The sequence below is a fragment of the Carlito syrichta genome, unplaced genomic scaffold, assembly GCF_000164805.1.
Source record: "Carlito syrichta isolate Samal-C Ts95f unplaced genomic scaffold, Tarsius_syrichta-2.0.1 Scaffold308807, whole genome shotgun sequence".
NCBI lineage: Eukaryota > Metazoa > Chordata > Mammalia > Primates > Tarsiidae > Carlito > Carlito syrichta.
The window spans coordinates 188,598-216,457 of NW_007252903.1; the positions used below are offsets into that span (position 1 = coordinate 188,598).

Below are 27,860 nucleotides of genomic sequence, written 5' to 3' on the forward strand. Positions count from 1 at the left end.
ATATATATATATATAATTTTTTTTTTTTTGAGTTGGAGTCTCACTCCGTCACCCAGGCTAGAGTGCAGTGGCACAATCACAGCCACCCCAGCGTCGACCTGCTGGGTTCCAGAGATCCTGCCTCAGCCTTCCAAGTAATCGGAACTACAGGCGCGTGCTATCATACCCAGCTAATTTTTTGATTTATTGTAGAGACGAGGTCTCACAAGTTGCCCAGCTGGTCTCAAACCCACAGACTCAGGCAATCCACTCGCCTTGGCCTCCCAAAGTGCTGAGATTACAGGCTGAGCCACTAAACCTGGCCTGTATTTTTTTTAAGCTTTATTTTAGAGAATTTCAAACACACAGAAAAGTAGAACAATACAATGAACCTTCATGTGGCTGTCACTCATCCCTAACAGCCACCAACCCAGGGCCAGTTTGGCCCTATACACACCCCCATCTACTCTCCCCTCTTTCTACCAGAAACAAAATCCCAGACTTCCTATCATTATTCATATAAGCCTAAAAAATAAGAACTCTGGTTTTGTTGAACATAACCACTACACCATTACCTTACCTAAAAAAGTTAGCAGTAATCTTTAACATCACCAAATATTCAGTGTTCCAATGTCCAGTTCTCTTATATTATCATTTATTTATTTATTTGAGTTGAAGTCTCACTCTGTCACCCAGACTGGAGTGCAGTGGCACACTCCCAGCCACCGCAGCCTCCACCTGCTGGGCTCCGCGATCCTTCCGCCTCAGGCTTCCAAGGAGCCGAAACTACAGGCGCACGCTACCACGCCCAGCTAATTTTTTGATTTATTGTAGAGATGAGGTCTCACCAAGTTGCCCAGGTGGGTCTCGAATCCGCAGGCTCAGGCAATCCACTTGCCTTGGCCTTGCAAAGTGCTGGGATTACAGACTGAGCCACTAAGCCACCGAGCCTGGCCTGTTATCATTTATTTATAGCTTGTTTTAACCCAAATCTAAATAATGTCTATACTTTACAGAAGGTTGATATATCTGTTTAATCTCTTTCAATTTGCAGGTCCCCCTTTCATCTTTCTTTTTCTTTTTTTGATTTTGTTTTTGAGTTGGAGTCTCACTCTTGTTGCCCAAACTGGAGTGCAGTGGCATGCTCACTCATGGCCACCACAGCCTTGACCAGCTGGGCTTAGGTGATCCTTCCACCCCAGCCTTCCAAGTAGCTGGAACTACAGATGCACACCACCACACCCAGCTTGTTTTTGTGATTTACCATAGAGACAAAGTTGCCCAGGCTTTGTCTTGAACCCCCAGGCTCAGACAATCCTCTCGCCTTTGCCTCCCAAAGTGCTGGGATTACAGGTTTAGCCACCGCGGCCTCATCTTTCTTTTTCCTTCTCTGTCTTTCTCTTTTTTCCTTAAAGTTTATTTGTTGAAGAGACGAAGAAGCCAGGTTCCTTTTTGGGGGAAGGAGGGTTTCTTTAGAGTTTCCCACAGTCTGGAAATTGCTGACACACCACGATTTTTAAAAGTGAGCTTACTGCAAAATCAACTTTGTAAATACTCTTCAGATTTACTAAATGGCCTTTTCCTCAGTAATTATGTTGTCTTTCTTTACTTTTCTTTCCTCCTTGCTTCCTGAATTCATTTATCGTGATCACCTCTGAATCAATAATAAAAAGTTCTACAAAACTGCCATCTGCTTTCCTCTGGGGTTTATATCTTAAAACAAATTTTTCTCAATTGAATTTAAATTGAATAAGAGCATTGAAACCAAGGATCCCTCATTAGACAGCTTGTTATTTCAAAGCATTTTCTATTTACTGTGCCTTATTTAGAATACGGTATAATCCTGTGATGGCAATTCAAAATAGTGTATAATTGGAAATAATTGCAATTCCCATTCTGAAATAAAGTCTCTCAATTTTTTATTAGAGAAATTTAATTTATTAGAAACATTATACCAATGGAATCTATTAATGTAACATTCTTTATGAAGGTTCCAAATTAATGAGGTTACATTGCATCAAGAAATAATCACAATTTTAAATCTAAGACTTAAAGATCATTGAACAGAAATTTGAATTGATTTCTTTTTTTTTAATGTCATTTTTATTATTTTATTTTTTTGAGTCGGAGTCTCACTCTGTCGCCCAGACTGGAGTGCAGTGGCACGCTCACAGTCACTGCAGCGTCAACCTGATGGGCTCAGATGATCCTTCTGCTTCAGTCTTCCAAGTAGCTGGAACTACAGGTGTGTGTCACCATGCCTGGCTAATTTTTGATTTATTGTAGGGATAAGGTCTCCCCATGTTGCCTAGGCTGATCTCGAGTCTGTGGACTAAGGCAATCCTCTCGCCTCTGCCTCCCAAAGTGCTGGGATTACAGGCATGAGCTACTGCGCCCGGCTAAAAATGTTATTTTTATAAAATTAATATAACACATGCATATATTTTTAAAAGTCAGTAGGACTACAGGCTTATAAATAAAACCAACAATGCCTTTTCTACCTGTCTCTCCCTAATTCTATAGACACTCAACAATTCACAATCAACTTTCCAGAATGTTGTTGACATCTCTCATCTATTGTTGTTGGCTTTCTTGTTTTCTCTGCCCTTGAGGGGATTATATCTTTTTAATTCTTTCATGGTAATTTTTGTGGTGTTTTGGGAAGAAGCAGTGATAAATGTATGTGTTCAGTTGTCATATGTAACTGGTAATCCACATATTCCTATTTTTAAATTACTCTGTTTTGGCCACATATATCTTTTTCCTTCTTCTCAGCACAATAATAAAAAGTCTCTATGTTGTATGTAACCATGGGGAAGAGGTGATAGGGTGCTTAAGATGAGAGCACGTTGATATGAGAAACTACTTCTTTCTCCTGTCATTTGTTTTTGGATCCTCTTCTTGAATTTTTACTTTCTAGTTCCTTTGTTGAGAGTCTAGAGAGATGTCAAAGTTGGTAAAATATATAGAATTTTTAAAAATTTATTTTAAAATTGTGGAGTACAGTTAAGGGTTAGGTATACAAAAATTCATTGTGAAGGTACCCTTGTTGATGAGGTATGCCCCCCTTCCCCAGGGGGGCAAGTTAGGACTACCGTTAATCCTAACTTCCTGCAAAACAGCCTGGTATTGGTATAAGAACAGGCATATAGACCAATGGAATAAAATTGAGATTCCAGAAGCAAAACCTCAATTCCTCAACCAACTCATCTTCAACAAAGCCTCCACCACCTACCACTGGGGAGACGAGAACCTATTCCGTAAATGGTGCTGGAAAAACTGGCTGACCACATGCAGAAGATTCAAACAGGACCCCTATCTATCCCCATTCACAAAAATTAACTCTAAATGGATCAAACCCTAAGAACCTTAGAAAATGCAGGATACACTCTTATGGAAATTGGAACTGACAACCAATTCCTGAGCACAGACCATAAGAGATAGACAAGTGGGACCTCATTAAACTGACAAGCTTCTGCAAAGCCAAAGAAACCATCAAGAGAGCAGGGAGACAGCCCACAGACTGGGAAAAAATATTTGCCCATTCCATGTCTGACAAAGGCCTAACATCTTGGATCTACAAGGAACTCAAATGTGCTGAAATGAAAAAAAACAAACAACCCCATTAAAAGGGGGCAAAAGATATGAACAGACACTTCACAAAAGAAGACATATGAGCAGCCAACAAACACATGAAAAAGTGTTCAGCCTCACTAGTCATCAAAGAGATGCAAATTAAAACTACACTGAGATACAACCTAACTCCAGTCAGAATGGCCATCATCAATAACTCAAGAAATATATAGAATTTTTAACAAATGTAACACACATCTTCCAGACTATCAGGATGGGGGTATAACAGAGCTGCAACCTCCTTCCTCCAACCAGTTAAAAATAATAATTTTGTGACTTGCTTTGCTCACCAAATTGATGAAAACTCACCCCTCAATCACACCATCTGATTTGAAGAGGATGGGTCTTTGGTCAGGCTCAGCAATAGTGTCATCCTACAGTCTCCTAGCTCCCAGCGGGGCTGTGGTAAAATGTGTTCCTCTTCCTCATGGAACAGCAATTCCCAGAGCACTGTATGCCACTGTGAATGTGTCCGTTGTGACTCATCATAACAGACCTTTCTCCCTAGGAAAGACTCTAGTGTTGGTTGCTCATCTCTGACCCTGAGTACCACTCCTACATGCAACATTTATACCCTGACTCTCCTCCCTTTGAGGCATGTATCCCTCATCTCTTATGATACCAAAGAGGTAAGGAGTGAGTGACTTTGTGCAGTAGTAAGCTGGTAAAGGTTTAATAACTGGTCCTCAAGGGAGAAATAAGCCCTGATTTGTAGCATTTGCCAATTTCTGTGGTGTAAACACTCACCATGGCTTTCTTCAGGCTACCAACATGACTTGGAGATGGGAAGAAAAGTACAAAACGATCTCTTTGAGAAATCGTAGACTTCAGCACATTGCTGCCTACGGGAACAGAACTCTGGGTCTTCGTTCAGGACTGCCAGACTCAAGGGAGAAGTTATTTGCACTTTTCACTGAGCTCCTTAGTTACTCCTTGATGCTCCTGCTGGGCTGACTCTGCCTGCTCAGACATCTAGACTCCACTCTGGGTCAAGAAAACTTCCCAGTGCCCTGTGTTTGTCTTTCCTGTTGGCTAATAATGTATGTTCTTGTTCAATGTTAATTTTGTTATGTTTTTGCTATGATTTGATGTCTTCAGAAGAAGTTCTTTTTAAAAATCAATTTCATGTATTAATATGAAACTGATAGTATGTAGAGATTGTGTCTTATCCAAGTAAACTTTCTTATGGTGCTATACTGATGAAAGGTAACTGGGATTCCTCATTCTGTAGTTCTGTTGATAGTGTTTTCTTTCTTCCACAGTTGACAGGCCTGTCCGAGTATATGCAGATGGAATATTTGACCTCTTCCACTCTGGTCATGCAAGGGCACTTATGCAAGCAAAAACACTGTTTCCCAACAGCTACTTGTTGGTAGGAGGTAAGAAGTGTATTTTCTCTTTGTCCAGAAAATTCCTTTATGTTTCCTGAAAAGGGGCCCTTTCAAAGTTTCATCAGTAAAATCTGATATTGTTAATGCTTCCAATTCGATCCATATGGACTCACTTATTCACTGCCTGAAGTGTAAAATAACATTTTAAAAAAACCATAGGAGAAATTATATTATGGGATTGTATGCCACTGATCCTCTGAGAGAGACAGACTGATAATACCCCAATGGGAAACTGCTTTATGTTGTTCATTGATGCCTTTCTCCTAATGTTTGAGACATGATACATTTTTCCTTGCTTCTAAAATATTCTAGAGGATTAGGAGAAGCAATCATATTCTGAATTCAAATCTCAAAGAACTGAGGAGGGTCAGGATGATTAAGAGCAAACAAAGTTGTGATCTGTTTCCTTTGTGTGGCCCACTGCATTTAGGACACTGTTGTAGCTTACAATAGCCCTCATTGATTGAATTTATGTTTTGTGTGTTAAAGAAATGAGGATTTAATATTCAGGAAATCTTGGTTCACAGCGAAGGGACTGACTAGCTTCCTAAGCTTGTGGAAAAAGAAAAATGGTTAGGTATGGATTGAAATTTTCCTCTTCCAGAAGGCCTACCTCTTTCAGTTTGGGTAAAAGGGATAGCACCTGACTAGGGAGACTTACATCTCATGACTGTATCTTATGGAAATGACAGATCCATTCATGTGATCAGTTTTTATGGCATATGAACTAGGCACCATCAATCCTTTGAACTCTACTGTGAGAAAAAAGGTGCTGGTAAGAGACCATATGTCTTGTTTTTTTAAAGTATTTATCTTCTGAAATTTTAAAACGGCTTTTTGGATATTTAAGAGGAACCCTTCTGCAGATTTTGCCAAGAGTGCGACCACATGGTTATTGAACCAAGTTCTTTCCAGAAGAAAGAGTTGGTGAAAGGTAGTGGTTACTGAGCAAGTCATGCAGAGGGAATTTGAAGCAGACAGGGAACCCAACCCTTATTCATTTCCCTTTATCCTGAGTGGAAAACCATTTTGTGAGTGAGCACTACCACCTGGCATCTGGGCCTAAGCTACTGGGGCCATGGGGGAGACCTCTGCAGTGTTTAGGTTTTGGTCATTTTGGTGACCTGAGTTTGGAGGTGGTTAGGTATGGGTCACAGTTAATAAGACCACTAGCCATGGCCCTGAGTAATCACATCAAAAATAAGATCAAAGGAAAGGTGTAACTTTCAGTGCATTCTTGTAAATTGGAAACGGCAGTAAATTAATATCATCAGCTGTCTAGGTCATTAGTCAACATTAGTTTCACTGATTCACTGAATGATTCCTTCATCTAACAACTATTTATTGAATCCTTATTATGTGCCAAGCATTCTTCTGTATACTGGGGATGAAGATGTGAACAAAACAAGCTGTCTATGCCCTCAGAGAACTTAGAGTCTGGGGAGGAGGCAGATACTGCCCACTAAACAAGTACATATGTAACAGTGGTACTATGAAGAAATGTAAAATAAAATAGGATAAAGGGAAAAGTGATTGGGTGGTGAACGGAGGGATGTTTTAGGTAGGAAGGTCAGGGAAGGGCCATCTGAGGGGGCAACATTTGTGCAGAGACCTGAATGAAGTACAGACACAAAAAAGCCAGAACATCCAGCCTTCCCTGCACAGTGTTCTTTTTACCAGTCAAGACGAAAGTGTACTAGCCAGGCATGGTGGCGTGCGTCTGTAGTTCCAGCTACTTGGAAGGCTGAGGTGGAAGGATCGCCAGAGCCCAGCAGGTCGAGGCTGCAGTGGCTGTGAGTGTGCCACTGCACTCCAGCCTGGGCAACAAGAGTGAGACTCCAACTAAAAAAAAAAAAAGAAAGTGTATGGCAAGTGGAGAAGACATGGTAACTACAGCGATATGTTATTTTTGTGTATCATTAAGAGGACTTCCAAAAAAGTACAGGTGCTGTAATACCCAGAGAAATTCATATAGGCAGGAGTTTGGAATCAAGAATTAAAGCAGAAGAGGAGAAAAATTCCAACAAGAAATCTTGAACTTTTTAGCAGCTGTGGCAAAGACGGCCACACAGTCATCCTAGTCTCAAACTCTAGGAGTGATATTGCTTCATCAGGAAGAACTAGCCTTTCCTACCCTGAGTTCCGAGATAAGTTTCAGTGGGTTGCTGTATAAGGGGCATTGAGTAATCCAACGAACAATATCCTTTATAGCAAATTTGCAAAGAAATTCAGATACCTCCCCTCAATGGCTATTACATGGGTTCTCTGTGGAAGCCAAGGGCAGGTAAAGCTACTAGAATGACTATGGAGATCATATCATTTGGTAAGTGATAGAGCCTAGAGTACGGATGGGAAAGAAAAGAAAACAAATACCACATGAAGCTATAAAGAAAAGTGTGTGGACTTTTGGGTAAAGTGTCATAGTAAGAGTGAAGGCTGGGCATGGTGGCACCTGCTTTTAGTCCCAGCTGCTTGGGTGACTGAAGCAGGAGGATCACTTGAGCCTAGGAATTCGAAACTATAGTGCATGATGATCACACCTGTGAATAGCCACTGTGTTCCAGCTTGGACAACAGAGACCCTCATCTCTAAAACAAACAAACAAGCAGACATACAAACACGCAAAAAATCACCAACCATGGAAAACATAAACAATAATAAACAATTTCAATATGTTCTTTTCTCCATGGATTTTTTATTATTCTTATCTTATTTTAAACAATCAGATAGCAACACTATGAAATATCTTTAAACTACTCTATTAATAAAATCCACTGGGAGCCTGTATTTCATTTGTCTCCATTAATTTAATAATATTTGATCCCAAATCTGTTAAACAGAGTCTCCAGCCTCCTGTGTGTAGGCAGACTTCTACAAGGGTATGGTATTGGAGCTAAAATCTCATGAATGGCATTGCTGCCAGGATGTGATTTCCCAAATGGTGAACACCTTTTGGTAAAACTGTGAACAAAGCAAAGTGCAATCTTCTTTTGATATACATAATAATTACCTTCCTCTAAAATTTAGTGTCTATTGTAACTGTTGCAGAAGTACTTTGTGATTACATGTAAAACAAAGGCGGATTCTAGACTCAAATAATTTAAAATAATTATGCAGGGCATTCAGAAATCCTGTGGGATGTGGGAACATACTCATGTGGAGCTGCCCATGCATTGCAAGTTGGTTAGCATCATTGGCACTTACCCATCAAATGCCAGTAGCTTCCTCCAATCATTAAGACAACCAAAGATGCCCCACAAATTTCTGAAATGCTTCCTAGAGGATGGTGAAATCCTTGTTAAGAACCATTGTCTTAGACTAGAAGTCTTCATACTTTGTTCCCCATAATCCCTAAAGGAATTTTGAAAAAACTACATACTTTCTTATACATTTTAAAGTTGACATCTAAAATTTTCATCCTAAATTTAAGTAGTTATAAAAGATGTAATTTCTGGAATATTGTAAATATTAACCTTTTAATAAAATTAATAAACCTTATTTTTTTAGGGCAGTTTTAGATTCACAGCAAAATTTAGTAGAAAATACAGAGATTTCCCCCACATACACACAACCTTCCCTTCTACTGTCGACATCCTGTCCCGGTCAGATGTATTTGTTATAATGAATGAACCTACACTGGTGCATCATTATCACCCAAAGTCCATAGTTGACATTAGGGTTCGCTCTTGATGTTATACAGTCTATGAGTATGGACAAAATTATACATTGTCCAAACCCATAGAAGATAGAACGTATAATGACATGTGCCTACCATTACAGTATTATACAGAATATTTTTACTGCCTTAAAAGTCCTCAATGCTCTGCCTATTCATTCCTCCCTCCCCCCAACCCAACAGCCACTGATCTTTTCATTTTCTCCAGAAAATACCTTTCCGAACGTCATATAACTAGAATTATTCAGTATGTATCTTTATTAGATTGACTCCTTTCACTTAGCAATATGCATTTAAGTTTTCTCAGTGTCTTTTCATGGCTTGACAGCTCATTTCTTTTTGGTGCTGGATGATATTCTATTGTTTGGATGTACCACAGTTTATTTATCCATTCACCTACTGAAAGACATCTTGGTTGCCTTCACATTTTGGTAATTATGAAAAATACTTTTATAAACATCCATGTACAAGTTTTTGTGTGAACTTAAGTTTTCAGCTCATTTGGGCAAATACCAAGGAGTGTGATGCTGGATCACTTGGTACAAGGATGTTTAGTTTTGTAAGAAATTGCCAAAGTGTCTTCCAAAGTGGCCATACCATTTTTCATTCCCACCAGCAATGAATGAGAGTTCCTGTTACTTCACATCCTTGCAAGCACTTGTTGTTGTCAGTGTTATGGGTTTTTGCCATTATAATAGATGTGTAGTAGTATATCATTGCTTTAATTTGTAATTTCCTAATGACATGTGATATTGAATATCTTTCATGTGCTTACTTGCTACCTGTGGGTCTTCTTTGGAGAGGTGCCTGTTAAAGTTTTTGGCCCATTTTTTAAATCTATCTGTTCGTTTTCTTTTTTTGTTTTTGTTATTGTTTTAAATATAAGAAGTATACATGCAGGTTTGTAACATATTGAGTGATGGTGAGATATGGGCTTCTGTTGAACCTGTCACCCAAATAGCATAGTACATAATAGGTAGTTTTCCAGTCCTTCCTTTCTCTTCCTCCCTCCTTTAGGAGTCCCCAGTGTCTTTTGTTTCCATCCTTATGTCCATATGTGTACCCAGTGTTTAGCTCCCACTTATAAGTGAGAACATGCACTATTCCATTTCCTGCTTCTGCATAAATTTGCTTAGAATAATGGCCTCCAGCTGTGTCTGCATTGTTGTAAAGGACATAATTTCATTCTTTTTTATGACTGTGTAGTATTCCATGGTGCTGTTCATTTTCAAATTGTTGAATTTTGACTGGGCTCGGTGGCTCAGCCTGTAATCCCAGCACTTTGGGAGGCTGAGGTGAGTGGATTGCCTGAGCCCGCGGGTTCGAGACTCACCCGGGGAACTTGGTGAGACCTTGTCTCTACAATAAATCAAAAAATAGTTGTCTGTGGTAGTGTGCACCTGTAGTTCCAGCTACTTGGAAGGCTGAGGCAGAAGGATCACCAGAGCCCAGCAGGTCGAGGCTGCGGTGGCCAGGAGCGTGCCACTGCACTCCAGTCTGGGAGACAGAGAGACTCCAACTCAAAAAAATAATAATAATGTTGAACTTTAAGAGTTATTTGTAGATTTTGGATAATAATCCTTTATCAATTGTATCATTTTCAAATATTTTCTCTCAGTCTGTCTTGTCTCCTTATTCTCCTGGCATTGTCTTTTAAAGAGCAAAAGGTTTTAATTTTAATGAAGTCCAGTTTATCAATTGTTTCTTTCATTGTCCATGCCTTTGGTGTTATATCTAAAATGTCATTGCCATACCCAAGGTCATCTGAGTTTTCTTCTGTTATCTTCTAGGAGTTTTATAGTTTGGCATTTTACATTTAGGTGTATGAACCATTATAATTTGATTTTTGTAAAAGTTGTAAGGTCTACATCTAGATTCTTTTTTTTTTTTTTTTCTTGTGAATGTGCATTTGTTCCAACACCATTTGTTGAAAGAACTGACTTTGCTCTATTGTACTGCTTTTGCTTCTCTGTTAAAGATCAGTTGTTTATATGTTTATGTGGATCTGTTTCTGGGCTTTCTATTCTGTTCCATTGATCTATTTTTCTATTATTTTGCCAATGCCATGCTGTCATGATTACTGAAGTTTTGTAGTAAGTTTTGAAGTCACGTAATATCAGTCTCCTGTCTTTGTTCTCCTTCAATGTCAAGTTGGTTTTTCTGGGTCTTTGGCCTTTCCATATAAACTTTAGACTCAGTTTGTTTATTGCCACAAAATAACTTGCCGAAATTTCAATTGGAATTGTTCTGAATCTATAGATCAAGCTGAGAAGTATGGACATTTTGACAGTATTGAGTTCCTATCCATGAACACAGGGTAACTCTTAATTTATTTAGTTCTTTGATTTTTTTCATTGTTTTATAGTATTTCTCATATAAATCTTGCACATATTTTATTAGATTTATACTTAAGTATTTTATTTTGTGGGGTACTGATGTACATGGTATTGTGTTTTCAATTTAGAATTTTACTTCTTCATTGCTGAAGTAAAATTTTACAGGAAAGTGATTGACTTTTGAATATTCACCTTGTATTCTACAACCTTGCTGTAATTGCTTATTAGTTCCAGGAGCTTTTTGTTAATTCTTTTGCATTTTCTACATAGACTGTCATGTCACCTGCAAACAATGAGAGTTTATTTCTTCCTTCCTAATCTGTACACTTTTTATACCCTTTTTTTGTTTTATTACATTAGCTAGGACTTCCAGTACAATTGATGTTGCGTGGGGTGTGGTGTATTACTCCATGAGTTCTTGATTTAGCCACAGAAAAGAATTTCAGAGCAAATCCAAAGTATGATTTAAGAAAGAATTTGTTAGAAAGAAAAAGGCATGCTCAAGGAAGGCATGTGTGCCTTAAGAGAAAGGGTACATGCTTGCCTTTGGCAAGAAGCTTTATGTAACTTTACAGCAATGATTAAGCAAATCACGAGCTAAGGGGGTGGGCTGCAGTATCTGGTCACAAATTTTGATTACCATTTTTCAACTTCCTAAGATTACAAGTACCTTCTAAACAATAACAGTTATTGCCTAACTAGATTTGGGCTTTTTTCTGAAACCTCATGGCTGTGTTTTGGGTAACTCCCTATTGTTTCTGTGATTTATTGCACTGGTAGATCCACATTCCAGCCTGCCAGGTGGTCAGGTCTGGTATGCCAGTCAGGTGGAGGTTGTGTACTGGTAAGAAAGATGTCTGAACATTTACCCTATTTTAATTTAGACCAGTCTGCAAAAAGCTTTTCTATCTATGTCCAAAGTGCCCTGGCTAACCTGCCTCACATTGTTGAAAAGCAATGGTGAGAGGAGCCATCCTTGCCTTGTTCCTGATCTTAGCAGAAAAACTTCAAGTTTCTCACCACTAAGTATGAAGTTAGCTGTAGCTTTTTTGTAGATGTTCTTTAACAAGTTAAGTTCCTCTCTATTCCTACTTTGCTGAAGGTTTTTTTTTTTTATCATGAGTGTTGGAGTTTGTCAATTTTTTTTCTGCGTCTATTTATATGATTATGTGATTTTTCTTCTTTAAACTGTTGATGTGATGGAGTACATTAATTGATTTTTTTGAATGTTAAACCAGCATTGTATACTTGGGATAAATCCCACTTATCTGTTGTGTGTAATTCTTTTAATATATTGTTAGGTTCCATTTTTATTCATTTTCTTGAGGATTTTTGCATCTATATTCACGAGAGATATTTGTCTGTCATTTTCTTTTTTGTAATATCTTTGTCTGGTTTTGGCATTAGGATAATGCTGGCCTAATAGAATGAGTTAGGAAGTATTCCCTCTACTTCTATCTTCTGTAAGAGATTGTAGAGGATTGGTATATTTTTTTTCTTCAGTGTTTATTATAATTCACCAGTAAACCCATCTCAGCCTGGTGATTTCTGTTTTCAAAGGTAGTGGTAAATTGTTGATTCAATTTCTTTCTTTCTTTTTTTTTTTTTGAGTTGGAGTCTCACTCTGTCACCCAGGCTGGAGTGCAGTGGCATGCTCCTGGCCACCGCAGCCTTGACCTGTTGGGTTCTGTTGATTCCTACCGCTTCAGTCTTCCAAGTAGCCAGAGCTATAGATGCGTGCTACCACACCGGCTATTTTGTATTTTATTGTAGAGATGAGGTCTTGCCAAATTGCCCGGGCTGGTCTCAAACCCTCGGGCTCAGGCAATCCACTTGCCTTGGCCTCCCAAAGTGCTGAGATTACAGGCTGAGCCACCGAGCCTCGCCTCTTCTTTTTTAATATATGCTTTAAATTTCCCTCTCAGCACTGCTACATCCTGGTAACTTGTGTTTTTATTTTCATTTAGTTCAAAATATTTTAAAATTTCTCTTGAGATTTCTTTGTTGTGCCATGTGTTATTTAGAAGTATGTTATTTTATCTCCAAGTATTTTGGGATTTTTCCAGTTATCTTTCCATTATTAATTTTCAGTTTAATTCCATTGTGATCCTAGAACAGACATCGTACGATTTCTGTTCTTTTAAATTTGTTAAGGTGTGTTTTATGACACAGAGTGTGGTTTGTCTTAATGAATATTTTACGTAAGCTTGAGAAGAATGTATATTCTATTGTTAGATGAAGTAGTCTGTACTTCACGTCAGTTACATCCAGTTGATTGATGGTACTGTTGAGTTCAACTATGTCCTCTTTGATCTGTCTGCTGGATTGATCTATTTCTGATATAGTGGGGTTAAAATCCTCAACTATAATAGTGAATTCATTTCTTTCTCATTACAATTCTAGCAGTTTTTGTATCATGAATTTTGATTCTTTGATTTGGGCACATACACATGAAGGATCGCTATATCTTCTTGGAGTATTGACTTCTTTATCATTATGTAATGCCCCTCTTTATCCCTGATAACTTTCCTTGCTCTGAGGACTGCTCTGTCTGAAAATAATGCAGCTACTCCCATATTCTTTTGATTAGTGTTAGCATTGTATATCTTTCTCCATTCTGGTTTTTTGTTTTTTTTTTTTCAGAAGGAGTCTCACTCTGTCGCCCAGGATGGAATACAGTGGCATGCTCACAGCCATATGGCCACTGCAACCTCGGTCTGCTGGGCTCAGGCAATCTTTCTGCTTCAGCCTTCCTAGTAGCTGGAACTACAGGCGTGCCACCACACCCAGCTAAAGTTTTGATTTATTGTAGAGATGAGGTCTCACCAAGTTGCCCAGGCTGGTCTCGAATCCTCTTACCTTAGCCTCCCAAAATGCTGAAATTACAGGCGTGAGCCACCATGCCCAGCTCATCCCTTTACTTTTAATATATATGTGTCTTTATATTTAAGATGGGGTTCTTGTTGACAACATATAGTTAGGTCTTGTTTCTTGATCTGCTCTGACAATCTGTCTTTTAGTTGGCAAATTTATATTATTGATATTTAAAGTGATTATTGATATAGTTGGAATAATATCTGCCATATTTGTTACTGTTTTCTATTTGTTGCTCTTGTGCTTTGTTCCATTTTGTCTTTTTCTGCCTTTTTTTGGTTTTGAGCATTTTATATGATTTCATTTTCTCTCCTTTCTTAGCATATTGATTGTATTTCTTTTTTTTTTAAACATTTTTAGTGGTTATAGTTGAGTTTGTAACATACATTTAGAACCATTCCAAGTCCATTTTCAAATAACATTGTACCACTTCACAGGTAGTACAAATACCTTATAAGATGTCCCTGTTATTCCCTCCCGTCCCTTGTATAAGTGCTGTTATTCATTCCACTTATACTTAAGCATACATAAAGATACACACACATACATCATTGAATACATTGTGGCTATTATTATTTTGAACAAACTGCTATCTGTTAGATCAACTAAGAATAAGAAAAATAAAAGTTTTTATTTTATCTTTACTTATTTGTTCTCTGATGATCTTTCTTTCTTTCTTTCTTTCTTTTCTTTTTTTTTGAGTTGGAGTCTCACTCTGTCACCCAGACTGGAGTGCAGTGGTTGCGCCCGGCCACTGCAGCCTCGACCTGCTGGGCTCCGGCAATCCTTCCGCCTCAACCTTCCAAGTAGCTGGAACTACAGGCACGCGCTACGACGCCCGGCTAATTTTTTTATTTATTGTAGAGATGAGGTCTTGTCAAGTTGCCCAGGTGGGTCTTGAACCCACGGGCTCAGGCAATTCACTCACCTCAGCTCCCAAAGCACAGGATTACAGGCTGAGCCATCAAGCCTGGCAATCTTTCTTTCTTTATGTCAATCCAACTTTCTGACCTATATCATTTTTCTTCTCTCTGAAGAACTTTCAACACTTCTTGTAAGGCAAGTTTATTGGTAACCAAGTCCCTCAATTTTTGTTTGTCTGAGAAAATCTTTATTTATCCTTCACTTTTGATGGATAAATTTGGAAAGTACAGAATTCTAGTTTGGTGGGGTTTTTTTTCTCTCAACACTAAAAATTTCACTTTACTCTCCTTGCTGGCATGGTTTGTGTGGAGAAGTTGTAATTTTTATCTTTGCTCTTCTATAAGTAAGGTGTTTTTCCCTCTAACTTCTTTCAAGATTTTTTTTTATCTTTGACGTTCTAAAATTTGAATGTAATATGCCAACGTGTAGGGTTTTTTGTTTTTGTTTTTTGCTGTTGTTGTTGTTGTTTTGGCATTTATCTTGTTTAGTTGTTCTCTGAACTTCCTGAATCTGTGGTTTGGTACTTGACATTAATTTTGGAAAATTTTCAGTCATTATTGCTTCTGTTCCTTTCTTCTGTTCCTGGTATTCCCATTATACATATGTTGCACCTTTTGTAGTTATCCCACAGTTCTTGGATATTCTGTTCTGATTTTCTTCTCAGTCTTTTTTTCTCTTTGCGTTTCAGTTTGAGAAGTTTCTATTGTCATATCCTCAAGTTCAATTATTTTTTTCATCAGCCATGTCCAGCCTACTAATGCATTTATTAAACACATTCTAAATTTCTTTTACAGAGTTTTGATCTCTAGCATTTCTTTTTGGTTCTTTCTTAAAATGCGTTTCTCTGCTTCCATTATCCATGTGTTTGTGCATGTTGTCCATATTTTCCATTAGAGCCCTTGGAATTGTAATCATAGTTAAAAAAAAAAATCCTGCTGTGATACAAAATTCCTACCATGTCTGACTCTGATTCTGATGCTTGTTTTGTCTCTTCAAACTATGTTTTTGCCCTTGAGTATGCCTTGTAAATTTTGCTGAAAGGTAGATACAATGTACTAGGTAAAAGGAACTGCAATGAGTAAACCTTTAGTGATGGGGTGGTATAGTGTGTGTGTGTTGGGGGGAAGCACTCTACAGTTATGTAATTAGGTTTCAGTCTTTTGGTGAGCCTGTGCCCTTGGACTGAGAACTTCACTAGTTCTTCTCAGTCCCTTCCCCCACCTAGGTAAGAAAAGATGGTTAGAGAGACCTGGAGTCAGATATTTTCCTTTCCCCCAGGTAGTATAGGCTCTAACAAAATCTTACAGGTTAGGCTCTGGTAAAATAGTTTCTCTGATGAGCAAGACTTGTTAAGAAAAACAGAATGCTCTAGCATATTTCAGAATGAATGTTCCCCCCCCCCAGAAGCATGAGATTTTTCTCTGCAACTTACTCTGAGGCCCCACTTGAACTCCTGGAGATAAAACTCACAAAAGTATAAGAAATCTACTATGAATGTGTCCCCTGGTGTTTCGAACATTCAGACTTGTCCACACTGAGATGCCAGCAATTTGTATTTTAAATTTTCCTACCCTAGCACTGGTTCTTGTGGAAATTTCTGCTTATGAGTTTCTGCTGAAGTAAATTGAGACTCTCTTTATCTGCCTGTTTGTCTGTCTCTTCAATTTTGGGGGCAATGGTTTGCCCTGTGACCTCATTTCTCTGACAGATTTAAGATTTGTTGATTTTTCACTTCAGTTTTTTACTTGTTATTAGAATGAAGTGGCCACTTTTAAGTTGCTTTCATGCTAGACTGGAAACCAAAAGTCCAATATTGACATTTTAAAACAAAATTGTTACCCAATAACTTAAATGCTTCCAATGGTCATCTAAATGCTATAATGCTTTGAAACATATTATCATACACTTACAAAATATATAACAACTTCTTTTTAAATTTTCAAATATTTATAAATTTTCTATTTTCTCCTTAAACTTGTATTTTTATTCTGCTCTTCTCCCATAATTTTTCCTAATATGATATATATATATCACACTCACGGCCACCCCAGCATTGACCTGCTAGACTCTGGCGATCCTTCAGCCCAGCCTTCCAAGTAGCTGGAACTACAGGTGCGTGCTACCATGCCCAGCTAATTTTTGATTTATTGCAGAGACAAGGTCTCGCCAAGTTGCCCAGGCTGGTCTCGAACACATGGGCTCAGGCAATCCGCTTGCCTCAGCCTCCCAAAGTGCTGGAATTACAGGCTAAGCCACCGAGTCCAGCCATGATATGTTTTAATGCTTGTGAATCTTTTAGTGATCACTCTTTCATATTTCTCTGAAACAAAAATATGCATGTAAATTAATGCACAACTGACCAAAGCACCACATTGTGTGCATTTTGATAAATAACTATTAAGCATAAACATAAATGTGATCAGTAGTGTATTTCTTGATGAGATAAATGGGATCTGCCTGTGGATGTAGCTTAGATTAATATAACTTATTGCTAGAATAAGGCAGGATTTAACAATTTTATTTCTATTTTTCCTTACTATAGACACACATGCTAAAATATTTTGTCTACACAAATGTGTAGAAGGGAATGGAAGGAGTTTGTTATAGTGATGCCACTCAATTCTTTGAATTCCTTCTAAGTTATTTTTCCAAAAATCACAAAAATAGTTTATTATTATTACTGCCATCAAAGTAATTCTAATGGCCTATTAAAGTGACAATTTGTTAAGATCTTCTTTCAAATTTGTTGCAAGCAATGGATTAAAAATGACCTGCAAAAGGATTTGTTACCAAGCTATTAGAATCATTTGCTTTTCCTCTTTCTGGAAATGATAACAAAAGGCTACACCATGACTTATCAAATGACTCTTAATTATAACCCTTAGTCTTTTGCTTGAAAGAAACTTATTCAACCAGATATAGTCAAAATGAGTTGGGGAAAAGAAAATGTTGGTAATTTCATTACACCATTGCCAATCCAATAATTTTTTTTGTAAAACGCTCTTATCATTAGCTTAAAACTTAAAAAAAAAACAAAACCTTAGAGCTGCAGTTTTAGCTTATGAAATTTGTAGAAAATACCACCCATCCTAATTGGCAAAACTAGTCCTCATTGTCAAACCTACTAAAAACCTACAAACCACAAAAAGTCTTTTCAATTCAGACATATCAGTGTATTTTCAATTCAAATGTATTAATGGATTTTAAAAAGCTTTATAAAAAGCACTCAGAAATAAATTATAGAATGGATTTTATAAAATTGAATCATTCAAGATTAAAATGATGTAGATCTAATATAATAAGTTACAAGCAAGACAATAAATCAATGTACTTAATCTGAAGTAATGCAATGTAATTTATAGATAAAATTATATATTTACAGGGAGAAGTGTATGATTTTTTAAAAGGTGTGTTATTCCTTCTCTATATATTGGAGTGTATGTGTGTATATGCATGTGCGTGTGCGTGTGTGTGTGTGTGTCAAATTCTAGTGTTTGTCTTTTGGGAATAATTAAATTAAATCTGAAAATCAGAAATAATTATCTTTATTAGATACCACAGCTAAACTTTTCCTATATATTTAAAGATAGAAAGTGGTATATACTATTAAAAAGTAATGATCTGGGCCGGGCTCAGTGGCTCAGCCTGTAATCCCGCACTTTGGGAGGCCAAGGTGAATGAATTGCCTGAGCCTGCGGGTTCGAGACCCGCCTGGGCAACTTGGCGAGACCTCATCTCTACAATAAATCAAAAAAATTAGCCAGGCGTGGTAGTGCGCACCTGTAGTTCCAGCTACTTGGAAGGCTGAGGTGGAAGGATCGCTGGAGCCCAGCGGGTCGAGGCTGCAGTAGCTGGGAGCATGCCATTGCACGCCAGTCTGGGTGACAGAGTAAGACTCCAAATAAAAAAAAAAAAAAAAGTAATGATCTGGAGGTAGATTTTTTTGTTGTTGTTATGAAGAGGCAGAAAATAAACATTTTAGAGAATGAGATAGGATTATCTGTAAATAAAATAAATATGTTATGATGTGAGTTGATAAAATAAGTTTTAACTTCCTTTTTAAATAATGCATATGAAGTCAGAAAAAATTATGTAAATGTTTTACCCATGCATTTATTCCCATGCATCTTGAAAAATTTGATAATTCCACAAAATATTCCAGTCACATTTTAAAGAAGCAGCAGTACCAGCCTATACAGCTTTGGTTTATTAAAGTGATTTTTTAAGTGAATAGCTGGAAAAAAATGCTTACTCTTAACTACAAGAGAAAAGCCATTTTTAGGATTCAATATGAGTGTTAAGAATAGCTGGAAAAATGCTTACCCTTAACTACATGAAAAAGCCATTTTTAGCATTCAATATTTCTTTCCACTGCTCCTTTTGCTTTGAATTCCAGGGCCTTATCCCGCAAGATCCATGTGTTCTTTTGACAATAGTTGGAAGAAGAGGAGGCAGAGTTGTTAGGCAAAAATTTGCATTATTCTCCAGTCTGCCATATTTAGTTTCTAACACTGGGCTTCACCTGTAACAGAAATGTGCGTAAGACAAGGAAAGACAGGAAGCTTGCATAGATTCGTGGTGCTTGAAGGTTTAATCCCTCACCCCTAGCAATACAACATAGTAAGTTTTGAATGGTATCTTTCTTTTGTAGAGTAAGAGTGATTTGGGACACAGACTTTCTTGGGCTCGTTCATTTTAGGAAAGGGTACCATTGGAAGTTGAGAATCTGGACATTGATTCCTTTAAAACTATGTTCTTGAATATCTCTTGAAAAGTGTCCCCTGGGGTAGGTGTATCCTAGTTTGAGGAGACCTTTGTCATTGACTGTAATCCTGGAGCATCACAAACCAACTTAATGGCCAAGTCTATACTAAGGAAAGTTAGGGAGCTCTTCAAAAATACATGTACTATGTTTTTGATTAGAAGGCTGCTTTTGGAGCAACCCTTTGGGTCCCCTCCCACTGTGGGAGCTTTTCTATTCTCTCAATAAATTCTGTTTTCTCCACACACACAAAAAGACTGCTTTTGATATTATGTGTGTAGTCAGCCTGTAATCCCGTGCCTTTGGGAGGCTGAGGTGAGTGGATTGCCTGAGCCCGCGGGTTCGAGACCCGCCTGATCAGGCGAAACCTCATCTCTACAATAAATAAAAAAATCAGCCGGGCGTGGTAGCGCGCGCCTGTAATTCCGGCTACTCGGAAGGCTGAAGCGGAAGGATCGCCAGAGCCCAGCACTGCATTCCAGTCTGGGCGACAGAGTGAGGCTCCAACTCAAAATAAATAAATAAATAAATAAATAAATAGGCCAAGAAGCCGGGCTCGGTGACTCAGCCTGTAATCCTGTGCTTTGGGAGGCCGAGGTGAGTGAATTGCCTGAGCCTGCGGGTTCAAGACCTGCCTGGGCAACTTGGTGAGATCTCATCTCTACAATAAATAAATCAAAAAATTAGCCGGGCGTGGTAGCGCATGCCTGTAGTTCCAGCAGCTTGGAAGGCTGAGGCGGAAGGATCACCAGAGCCCTGCAGTCTGGGCGACAGAGTGAGACTCCAATTCAAAAAATAAAATAAAATAAAAATAAATAAAAATAGGCCAAGAAATTACAATTTATATTAGAGAGTTGTTTTTCCTAAGGGGAAAAAAAAAGTTTTAAAGGATAAGAGTCATCAAATACCACCCCTGCTTCACAGGAGTAGAATAAAAATAACAGTAAACATACTACTACTACTACTATAGTAGACATAAATATTACTTCACAAACTTGGGTTTATGCTTTATTGTATTATAATTGAAATAAAATATTCCTCTAAGATTGCATTTTTACCTGACTGGTAGGAAATCCAATCTCAGTCTTTACTGGGCTCTCCTCACCTCTCCAGTGTCAAACAAGTGTTCAAAGTGTTTACAGAAACAGTAAAGGGACCTCAAGTCTTCAGTCCAGGGCTGTTTTTGCACTGCCCTCTGCATCTGAGCCCACGTAATTACTAGAAGGGAGCAGATCCATTGTATCTGTTGCAGGTGAGGCACTCACAATTTCGGCCCAGATGGAATCCCAGTGCCTAGGGCCTCATGTCTGTATCCCTCTTGAAGTTCTACTGCTGGCCCCTGCTGCTTGTGGGATCCACAGACATTTGACCCTTTTCTCACAATTTGGAGGAATCTCTTCTCTTATTGTCTTCTTTCTTACAGAAATCGCCCACCTAACCCCCCACCCCTACCAAGTTGCTCTAACAGCAGCCAGGAAGGCAGGCTGTTTACCAGCAACTTGAGCTCAGAGCTTCTGCCAGGGAGTTTGTACCAAGAGGCCTAGACACCTTGCTTGGAATGGGGCCAGGGAGAAGACAGAGCACAAAATCCAAAGGGATATCTCCATAAATGATCTTATGTTACTACTACTATTAATAAATAGCTAACATTATTAAGCATTACTTTCTGCTTATGCAGATTATTAAATTTAATTCTCAAAACTTCATCATGGGCTGGGTGCGGTGGCTCACGTCTGTAATCCCAGCCCTTTGAAAAGCCGAGGCAAGAGGGTTGCTTGAGGTCAGTGTAAGGTTTGCCAAAAAAGGAGCCCATACGCTATGTTCAGGCAAAGGAGTTTATTAAAGTAAAGCGCCTGGGTTGACACCAAAGTGGCATCAGCCCCAGCTTGAAGCAGGGAGGGTCTTTTATATGCGCATGGTGTAAGGGGGTTGAGAGTGGAAAATTTCTTGCAAGCAGCTGAGCTTGGATGTGGGGGCTAGGGGCTCCTTGGGAAGTGGTGCGGGGGACCCCTCCTCCCTCACCTTTGTGAGCCAGCTGGGGGAGGGGGATGACGGTTAGGACACAGCCTTCCTGTTTTTTAGCATTAAGACAGACTTGAGGGGAAGTTAGAGCAGAACCTTCCTGCTTTGCAATGTTAAAACAGGCCTGAGGGGCAGTTTCCTATGTTGATTACGGGGAGGAGTGAGTGGGGGCTGTAGCTCCCTTACAGTCAGGAGTTCGAGACCAGCCTAGGCAATATAGCAAGACCTTGTCTCTACAAAAAAATTAAAAAATTAGCTGGGCATGGTGGCACGTTCCTGTAGTCCCAGCTACTCAGGAGTCTGAGGCTGGGGGATCACTTGAGCCTGGGAGGTCAAGGCTGCAGTGAGCCATGATCTTGCCACTGCACTTCAGCCTGGGAGACAGAGTGAGATACAACTCAAAACAAAACAAAACAAACAAACAAACAAAAAACTTTACCACGTTTTAAAGACCAGGCAACTGAGGCTTAGAGAGTTTGAGTAATTTGAGTGGTTAAGTATCAGAGCTGGGATTAGAACCCAAGTCTGTTGGGCTCCCAAGTTCAACCCCTGTGTTGTGTTTTCTCTCCTGTGGGAAGCACAGTGAACTGCCAGCATAGGTTAGCTGCAGCATGAGTTCCCAGATAACTCAATGAATTCATCCATGGAATATCACTGGCTCAGAGTTCTCCATCTGGTTGTCAGAGTGCATTTGCCAAGACTCAAGAACAACAGTGCTGCTCTGGGTGTAATTAATGTTTAGACAATAACTGGCCAGCATGTTCAGCTGCTTCTTGAGGTCACTCCTGGGATATGAACATAGGACCCTGTATTGGCATAAACAGGATGTTTGTTTTCTTTGTGCTCTGTCAGTAGGCCATTATCTCGGTCATGTAGAAGTTATTCCAAATTGCTCAGGTGCAGGTTCAGAAAGAGGGAGGATGACCCAGCCTCGTTTTGTGCTGTTTAAAATAGGAAATTGATGGAGCTGAAATCCATTTCTGCTCAATATGATTCTTGAGGTAGTATTTTAATAAAGTCCTAAAAGATCATTTTAAAAGACTTAGATCAATTTTTAAATTATGTAGCATGGCCCATATATAATTCCTATTTATGGGGTCAAAAGCCAATGCAGTCAGTAAATCAATACATAGTTATTATGGCCCTACTACCTCCCCCACCCCTGCCCTCCTCTGGGCATGATTGGTGATTCAAAGACAGGCAGGACTCTTTACTTAAGTTGTTTATAATATGCTTCAGGGATTTTCAAATATTGTATACATCAGAATCATTTCTGAAGCTTGTCAAAACCAGAGCTACCTGCGACTCACTACAGACCCAATGAATCAACATTTGAGAGAGTGGGCTGGGATTCTTTATACATATTTAACAAGTTCCTTAGGTGATTTTGATCCTCATCAGTTTTTGAGCCAGCCATGTGGTTGATGTTGTTTTGGTAACTAGACGGCTACAATAGAAAACAGCTCAGGAAGGAGATATATAGGCATATACATATGTACCTAGAGACTAGGTCTCTTATTTGCATGCATGTTGAAATGCAGATAAATAGATACCTATTATTGTAAATAATAATAAGCATTTGTTGAGCATCTATATGTATCAGGCTTCATTACTTCAGTCAACAAATACTTGGTATTTTTGTTTGTTTTGTTTGTTTTTGAGTTGGAATCTCACTCTGTCGCCCAGGCTGGAGTGCACTGGCACACTGACGGCCACTGTAGTCTCGACCTGCTGAACTCAAGCAATCCTCGCACCTCAGCCTTCCAAGTAGCCAGAACTACAGGCGCGTGCTACCATATCCAGCTAATTTTTTTGATTTGTTGTAGAGACGAGTTCTCACCAAGTTGCCCAGTCTGGTCTCAAACCCCTGAGCTCAGGCAATCCTCTAGTCTTGGCCTCCCAAAGTGCTGGTATTACAGCTTGAGCCACCATGCTCAAACCTTTAACAAATATTTGTTAAAAGTTCACTAAGGGACCAGGTAATGTTTATCAGAAAATGAAACGAACAAAAAAGTCCTTGCCCACAGGGCACTCAAAGGGGAACACCAACAATGAAATTAAATAAAATAATTATATGAGACAAGTGCCACGGGGAGAAGTAGGAGTGGGCAGAGGTATGGGTTTCGTAAGGGCTCGTCAGCCACCAGAGGACAGGTTTTTACTCTGTTGGAGATGGGAAGGGTGCTGAGTCTGAGAATGACATGGTCTGACAGGCTTTAACAGGTTCATTCTGGATGATGAGACTAGGCTGTTTGGGGTGGGAAAGTCTAGAATCTGGAGAGTAGTTGGAAGGTCACCGCAGTCATCCATGAGAGATGGTGGAGGGGCTGGGATGAAAGCAGTGGAGATGGTGAGAAGAACATGGCTTTTGGGTGCACTTTGAAGGCAGAGGCTACAGTTTTGCTGATGGTTTGGATGTGGAATGTGTGAAAGAGCTGCAATAGAAGGTTTTCCAAGGATGCTGAGTGTGGCCATTGGCTGTACTTACGCTATGGTCAGATTTGGTTCTGGGTGTGGACTATAATTTGGTTCCAAGAAAATGATCATATTTTTGTTTTTGAAGCACATCTTATAAGATCATGTGGTATTTGTCTGTATCTGGCTTATTTCACTTAACAGAATGTCTTCCGGGTCCATCCATATTGCCTCAAATGATAGGATTTCGTTCCTTTTATGGCTGAATAGTATTTCATTGTGTATATATAACACTCGTATGTGGAATCCAAAGAAACTGATCTCATAGAAGCAGAGAGTAGAATGGTGGTTACCCGAGACTGGGGAGGGGTAGGGGAAGGGGACAGAGAGAGGCACAAAGTTACAGTTAGATAGGAAGAATAAGTTCTGGGATTCTACTGCATAGTAGGATGACTATGGTGAATAATATTATATGTTGCATAATAGCTAGATGAGAGGATTTTGAATGTTCTTGCCACAAAGAAATGATAAATGTTTGAGGTGATGGGTATGCTAAATACCCTGAGTTGAATATTATGCGATGTATGCACATATTGGAGCAACACACTGTACCCCATCAAAATGTACAATTATATGTCAATTTAAAATATTTGTTAGGTAGGTCTCGGTGGAACCTCCAAAAATGTTAGAGTCATACTCCCAGTGGGGTCTTCAGAATGTTAGGTCAGGCCTACTGGGGGCATGTCTGGTATGCGATCTGATGTCATGAGAAAGATACAATGAATTGCACAGAAGTTAGACTAGAAAATATAGTTTATTTAGACAGTAAATTAGAGAGAGAGAGAAAGAAGAGATTTACATCCCCAAGGTAGGGAAGGAGACCAAACCCAGGAAACATGGCCGGCCATAGCTCAAAGAGCACATGGCCACACCATAGTTTAGCAAGGCAATGGTGACTGGATGCTGGTGGTTGAGTCCTTTTAATTCTTCCCTTTGGTGGGGGAAGGTCATTAAAGTGATTGGGTAGTGGTCTACTTCATGTCATCATGAAGGAGCAGGTAAGCGTAGGTACTGACATCAGGTAATAGACAGCAGGCATATGGGTGAGTTAGTCACATGATTGCTGCTAGATGGGAGGAGACAAAGGGAGGAATTTTTTCCTGCAAGAGACCTGTCAGAAGTTCCCAGTCCACAAGCTCCTTAGCAAGAAGGTGGTCGTATTACCATTTCTATTACTTTGGCCAGGTAAGGAGTAATCTTTGACAAGGAACCTGAAAATTTCTTAAAATTATGCTAAACCATGAATTGAAAGTTTGGGCTGTCCTTGTCTTGCATCTGATGGAGATTTGCTGAGGGGGTGGGGTAGGCTGCCAGCTTGGGCTGCAGTAAAATGTCTGAACCCTTCCTAAAACCTGACTATTGGAAATGTATCTATGTCTAACCAGTGCTAGACTCAGAGTGTGTCAGTCCAAGCAAAAATGGTTATGCTGAAGCAAAATGTAAACTAAGTTTATTCTAAATTTCTTGGGGTCCCTCCTTTCAACATTAAAAAAAAAAACATGCAAGGGGAGAACACCAAAACCCCAGAATTTATTTATTAAAAAAAATGTATTTATTGTTACATGTTTAAACCTCAGTCATTTTCAAGGTACTCTCCGTTTGATGCAATATACCTATAGAGACACTTTTTCTATTGCTCAAATCAGTTTTTGAACTCATTCATTTTGATGCCTTTTAGTGCTTCTGCCTTTTTTTGTTTCACCTCTTCCACATTGGCAAAATGTTTCCCTTTGAGGACTTTTTTCATTGGGAAACAAAAAAACAATTGCTCAGGGCAAGATCTGGTGACTAGGGAGGGTGGGGCATTAGGGGTCATGTTTTTTAGTCAAAAACTGCTCAATACTCAGTGTGGTGTGGGCATGTATGCTGTCATGGTGGAAGAACCAGTTACCTGTTTACCACAATTTGGAAGTTTCTTCCACAAATCGTGATGCAAACTTCTCAAAACTTCCAGATAAAAATTTTGGTTGCCACCGGGCATGGTAGCACATGCCTGTAATCAGGGTTACTCGGAAGGCTGAGGCAGAATGATCGCCAGAGCCCAGCAGGTCAAGGCTGTGGTGGCCGGGAATGGCCACTGCACTCCAATCTGGGCGACAGAGTGAGACTCCAACTCAAAAAAAAAAAAAAAAAAACAACAAAAAAACTTTGGTTGACTGTTTGATCCAGAGGAACAAATTCCAAGTTTACTACAAGGGACCCACCCTTCAAAAGATAATTATGTTTTTTGGAGGGGGGGACCTCATATCTTGTACACTTAAAATCAGTGAATTTATTGTGTAATACCTTAAAACTTAAAGAAAAAAAAATCTCATTGCAAGGAACAGTCAGAGTAGTTCTAACTGACTACAGTAAGACCCTCACTGGGATCTTGGTAAAGAGGAACGATGGCATTTCTTCCTGACACATAGGAAACCTTAGGAAAGCTGCGTTGGCCAACCAAAAGATAGGATGGTGAACAATATTTATTGTTCAGTTTACTTCAAAGCACTGTTTTGTAAATCTTCAAAAAAATCCTTTCTAAGACTGATAGCAGAGAATATTACATCCCCATTCGAGGGTTCAAGAACTTGAGGTCTAGAAAGGATTAGAGATGTGGGAAGGATGAACTCTGCTAGATCAGGCCTTCTATTTTACGACTTTTTCCTCTTGATTATGTGGCTTGATATGTAGTGACTGAACCGCAATCCTGGGAACAGAAGTGTGTGTGTGTGTGTGTGTGTGTGTGTGTGTGTGTCTCATACTTGGTTTATTGATGTAGTAAAAGAATTATAACTGATTGTTCAAACCTCCCATAATTCAGCCCTCTTGATTCCACTTCTCTTTCCTTTCTGTGTCTGTTCATTTGGTCATTTTATTTCTGAATAGTAATTTTCACTGAGGGGTGGGGTAGAAAAATTAAAAGATATGAAATTCACATTAGTGTAAAGAATAATTTTAATAAAAGCCTCAGTGGAGAATGCAGATGTAATTAGCACTAAAGTGAATTTCTGAATTGCTAGTGGATTTCAGCTTGCTCCGCTCTCCTGATCCTTTGTTTCTGTAAAAAACTGAGTTTAATTATGCCAAGCACCTAGCGAAGCTGTGCTCTTTTTGTCTTGCTGAAGAAGCCATGTCTGCACCAGGGCGGCTGTGAGCAGGCCTGGGCTGGGTAACAGCATTTAATGCATCTGCCTGTTTCAGTTTGCAGTGATGATCTCACTCACAAATTCAAAGGTTTTACTGTGATGAATGAAGCAGAGAGATATGAAGCTCTCAGGCACTGTCGCTACGTGGACGAAGTCATCAGAGATGCTCCATGGACACTCACGCCAGAGTTTCTGGAAAAACACAAGGTACCTCTCATTTTCCCACATTCTCTAAGTATCAGGATTAAGGAGTCTGGTCCTGCAGTTGAGACTGCAGAAAGCCCAAAGACTTCCTATTTCTAAAGAAGGTAACTTCAGCAGCTTTCATGTGGTGCCACTTGAAGTAGCACATCTCTTCTGCCCAAGCCTGGAGACTGGTATCCTCCCACTTCCTCAAGTGTGGCTGCTAGAGCTAGAACACGCAGGTTCAAATCCTGCCTCTGTCTCTTCCTAACTATGGTACTTTGAGCAGGATATTTAACCACAATATACTCACTTATCTCAACTGTAAAATTGGATGATACTGGTATCTTCCTCAGGAGAGTGTTTTGAGGATCTAATGAGATAATCAAAGTAAAGCACTTGGAACACTGGTCCATTGCAAGAGCTCCAAAAACATCATCGTCATCCACCATCACCATCATTATTGGTGCTTATAGA

General features: G+C 39.2%; 1 protein-coding gene across 3 annotated transcripts in view; it reads left to right on the forward strand.

The window, feature by feature from the left end:
* Positions 1–27,860, forward strand: part of PCYT1B (phosphate cytidylyltransferase 1, choline, beta) — a 114,788-nt gene that overhangs the window by 61,866 nt on the left and 25,062 nt on the right. For all 3 annotated transcript variants that reach the window (XM_021716416.1, XM_008065820.1, XM_021716417.1), the window contains exons 3-4: positions 4,875–4,991; positions 27,256–27,407. In XM_021716416.1, coding sequence (XP_021572091.1) covers positions 4,875–4,991; positions 27,256–27,407 — 269 coding nt within the window. The remainder of the gene's footprint in view (positions 1–4,874; positions 4,992–27,255; positions 27,408–27,860) is intronic.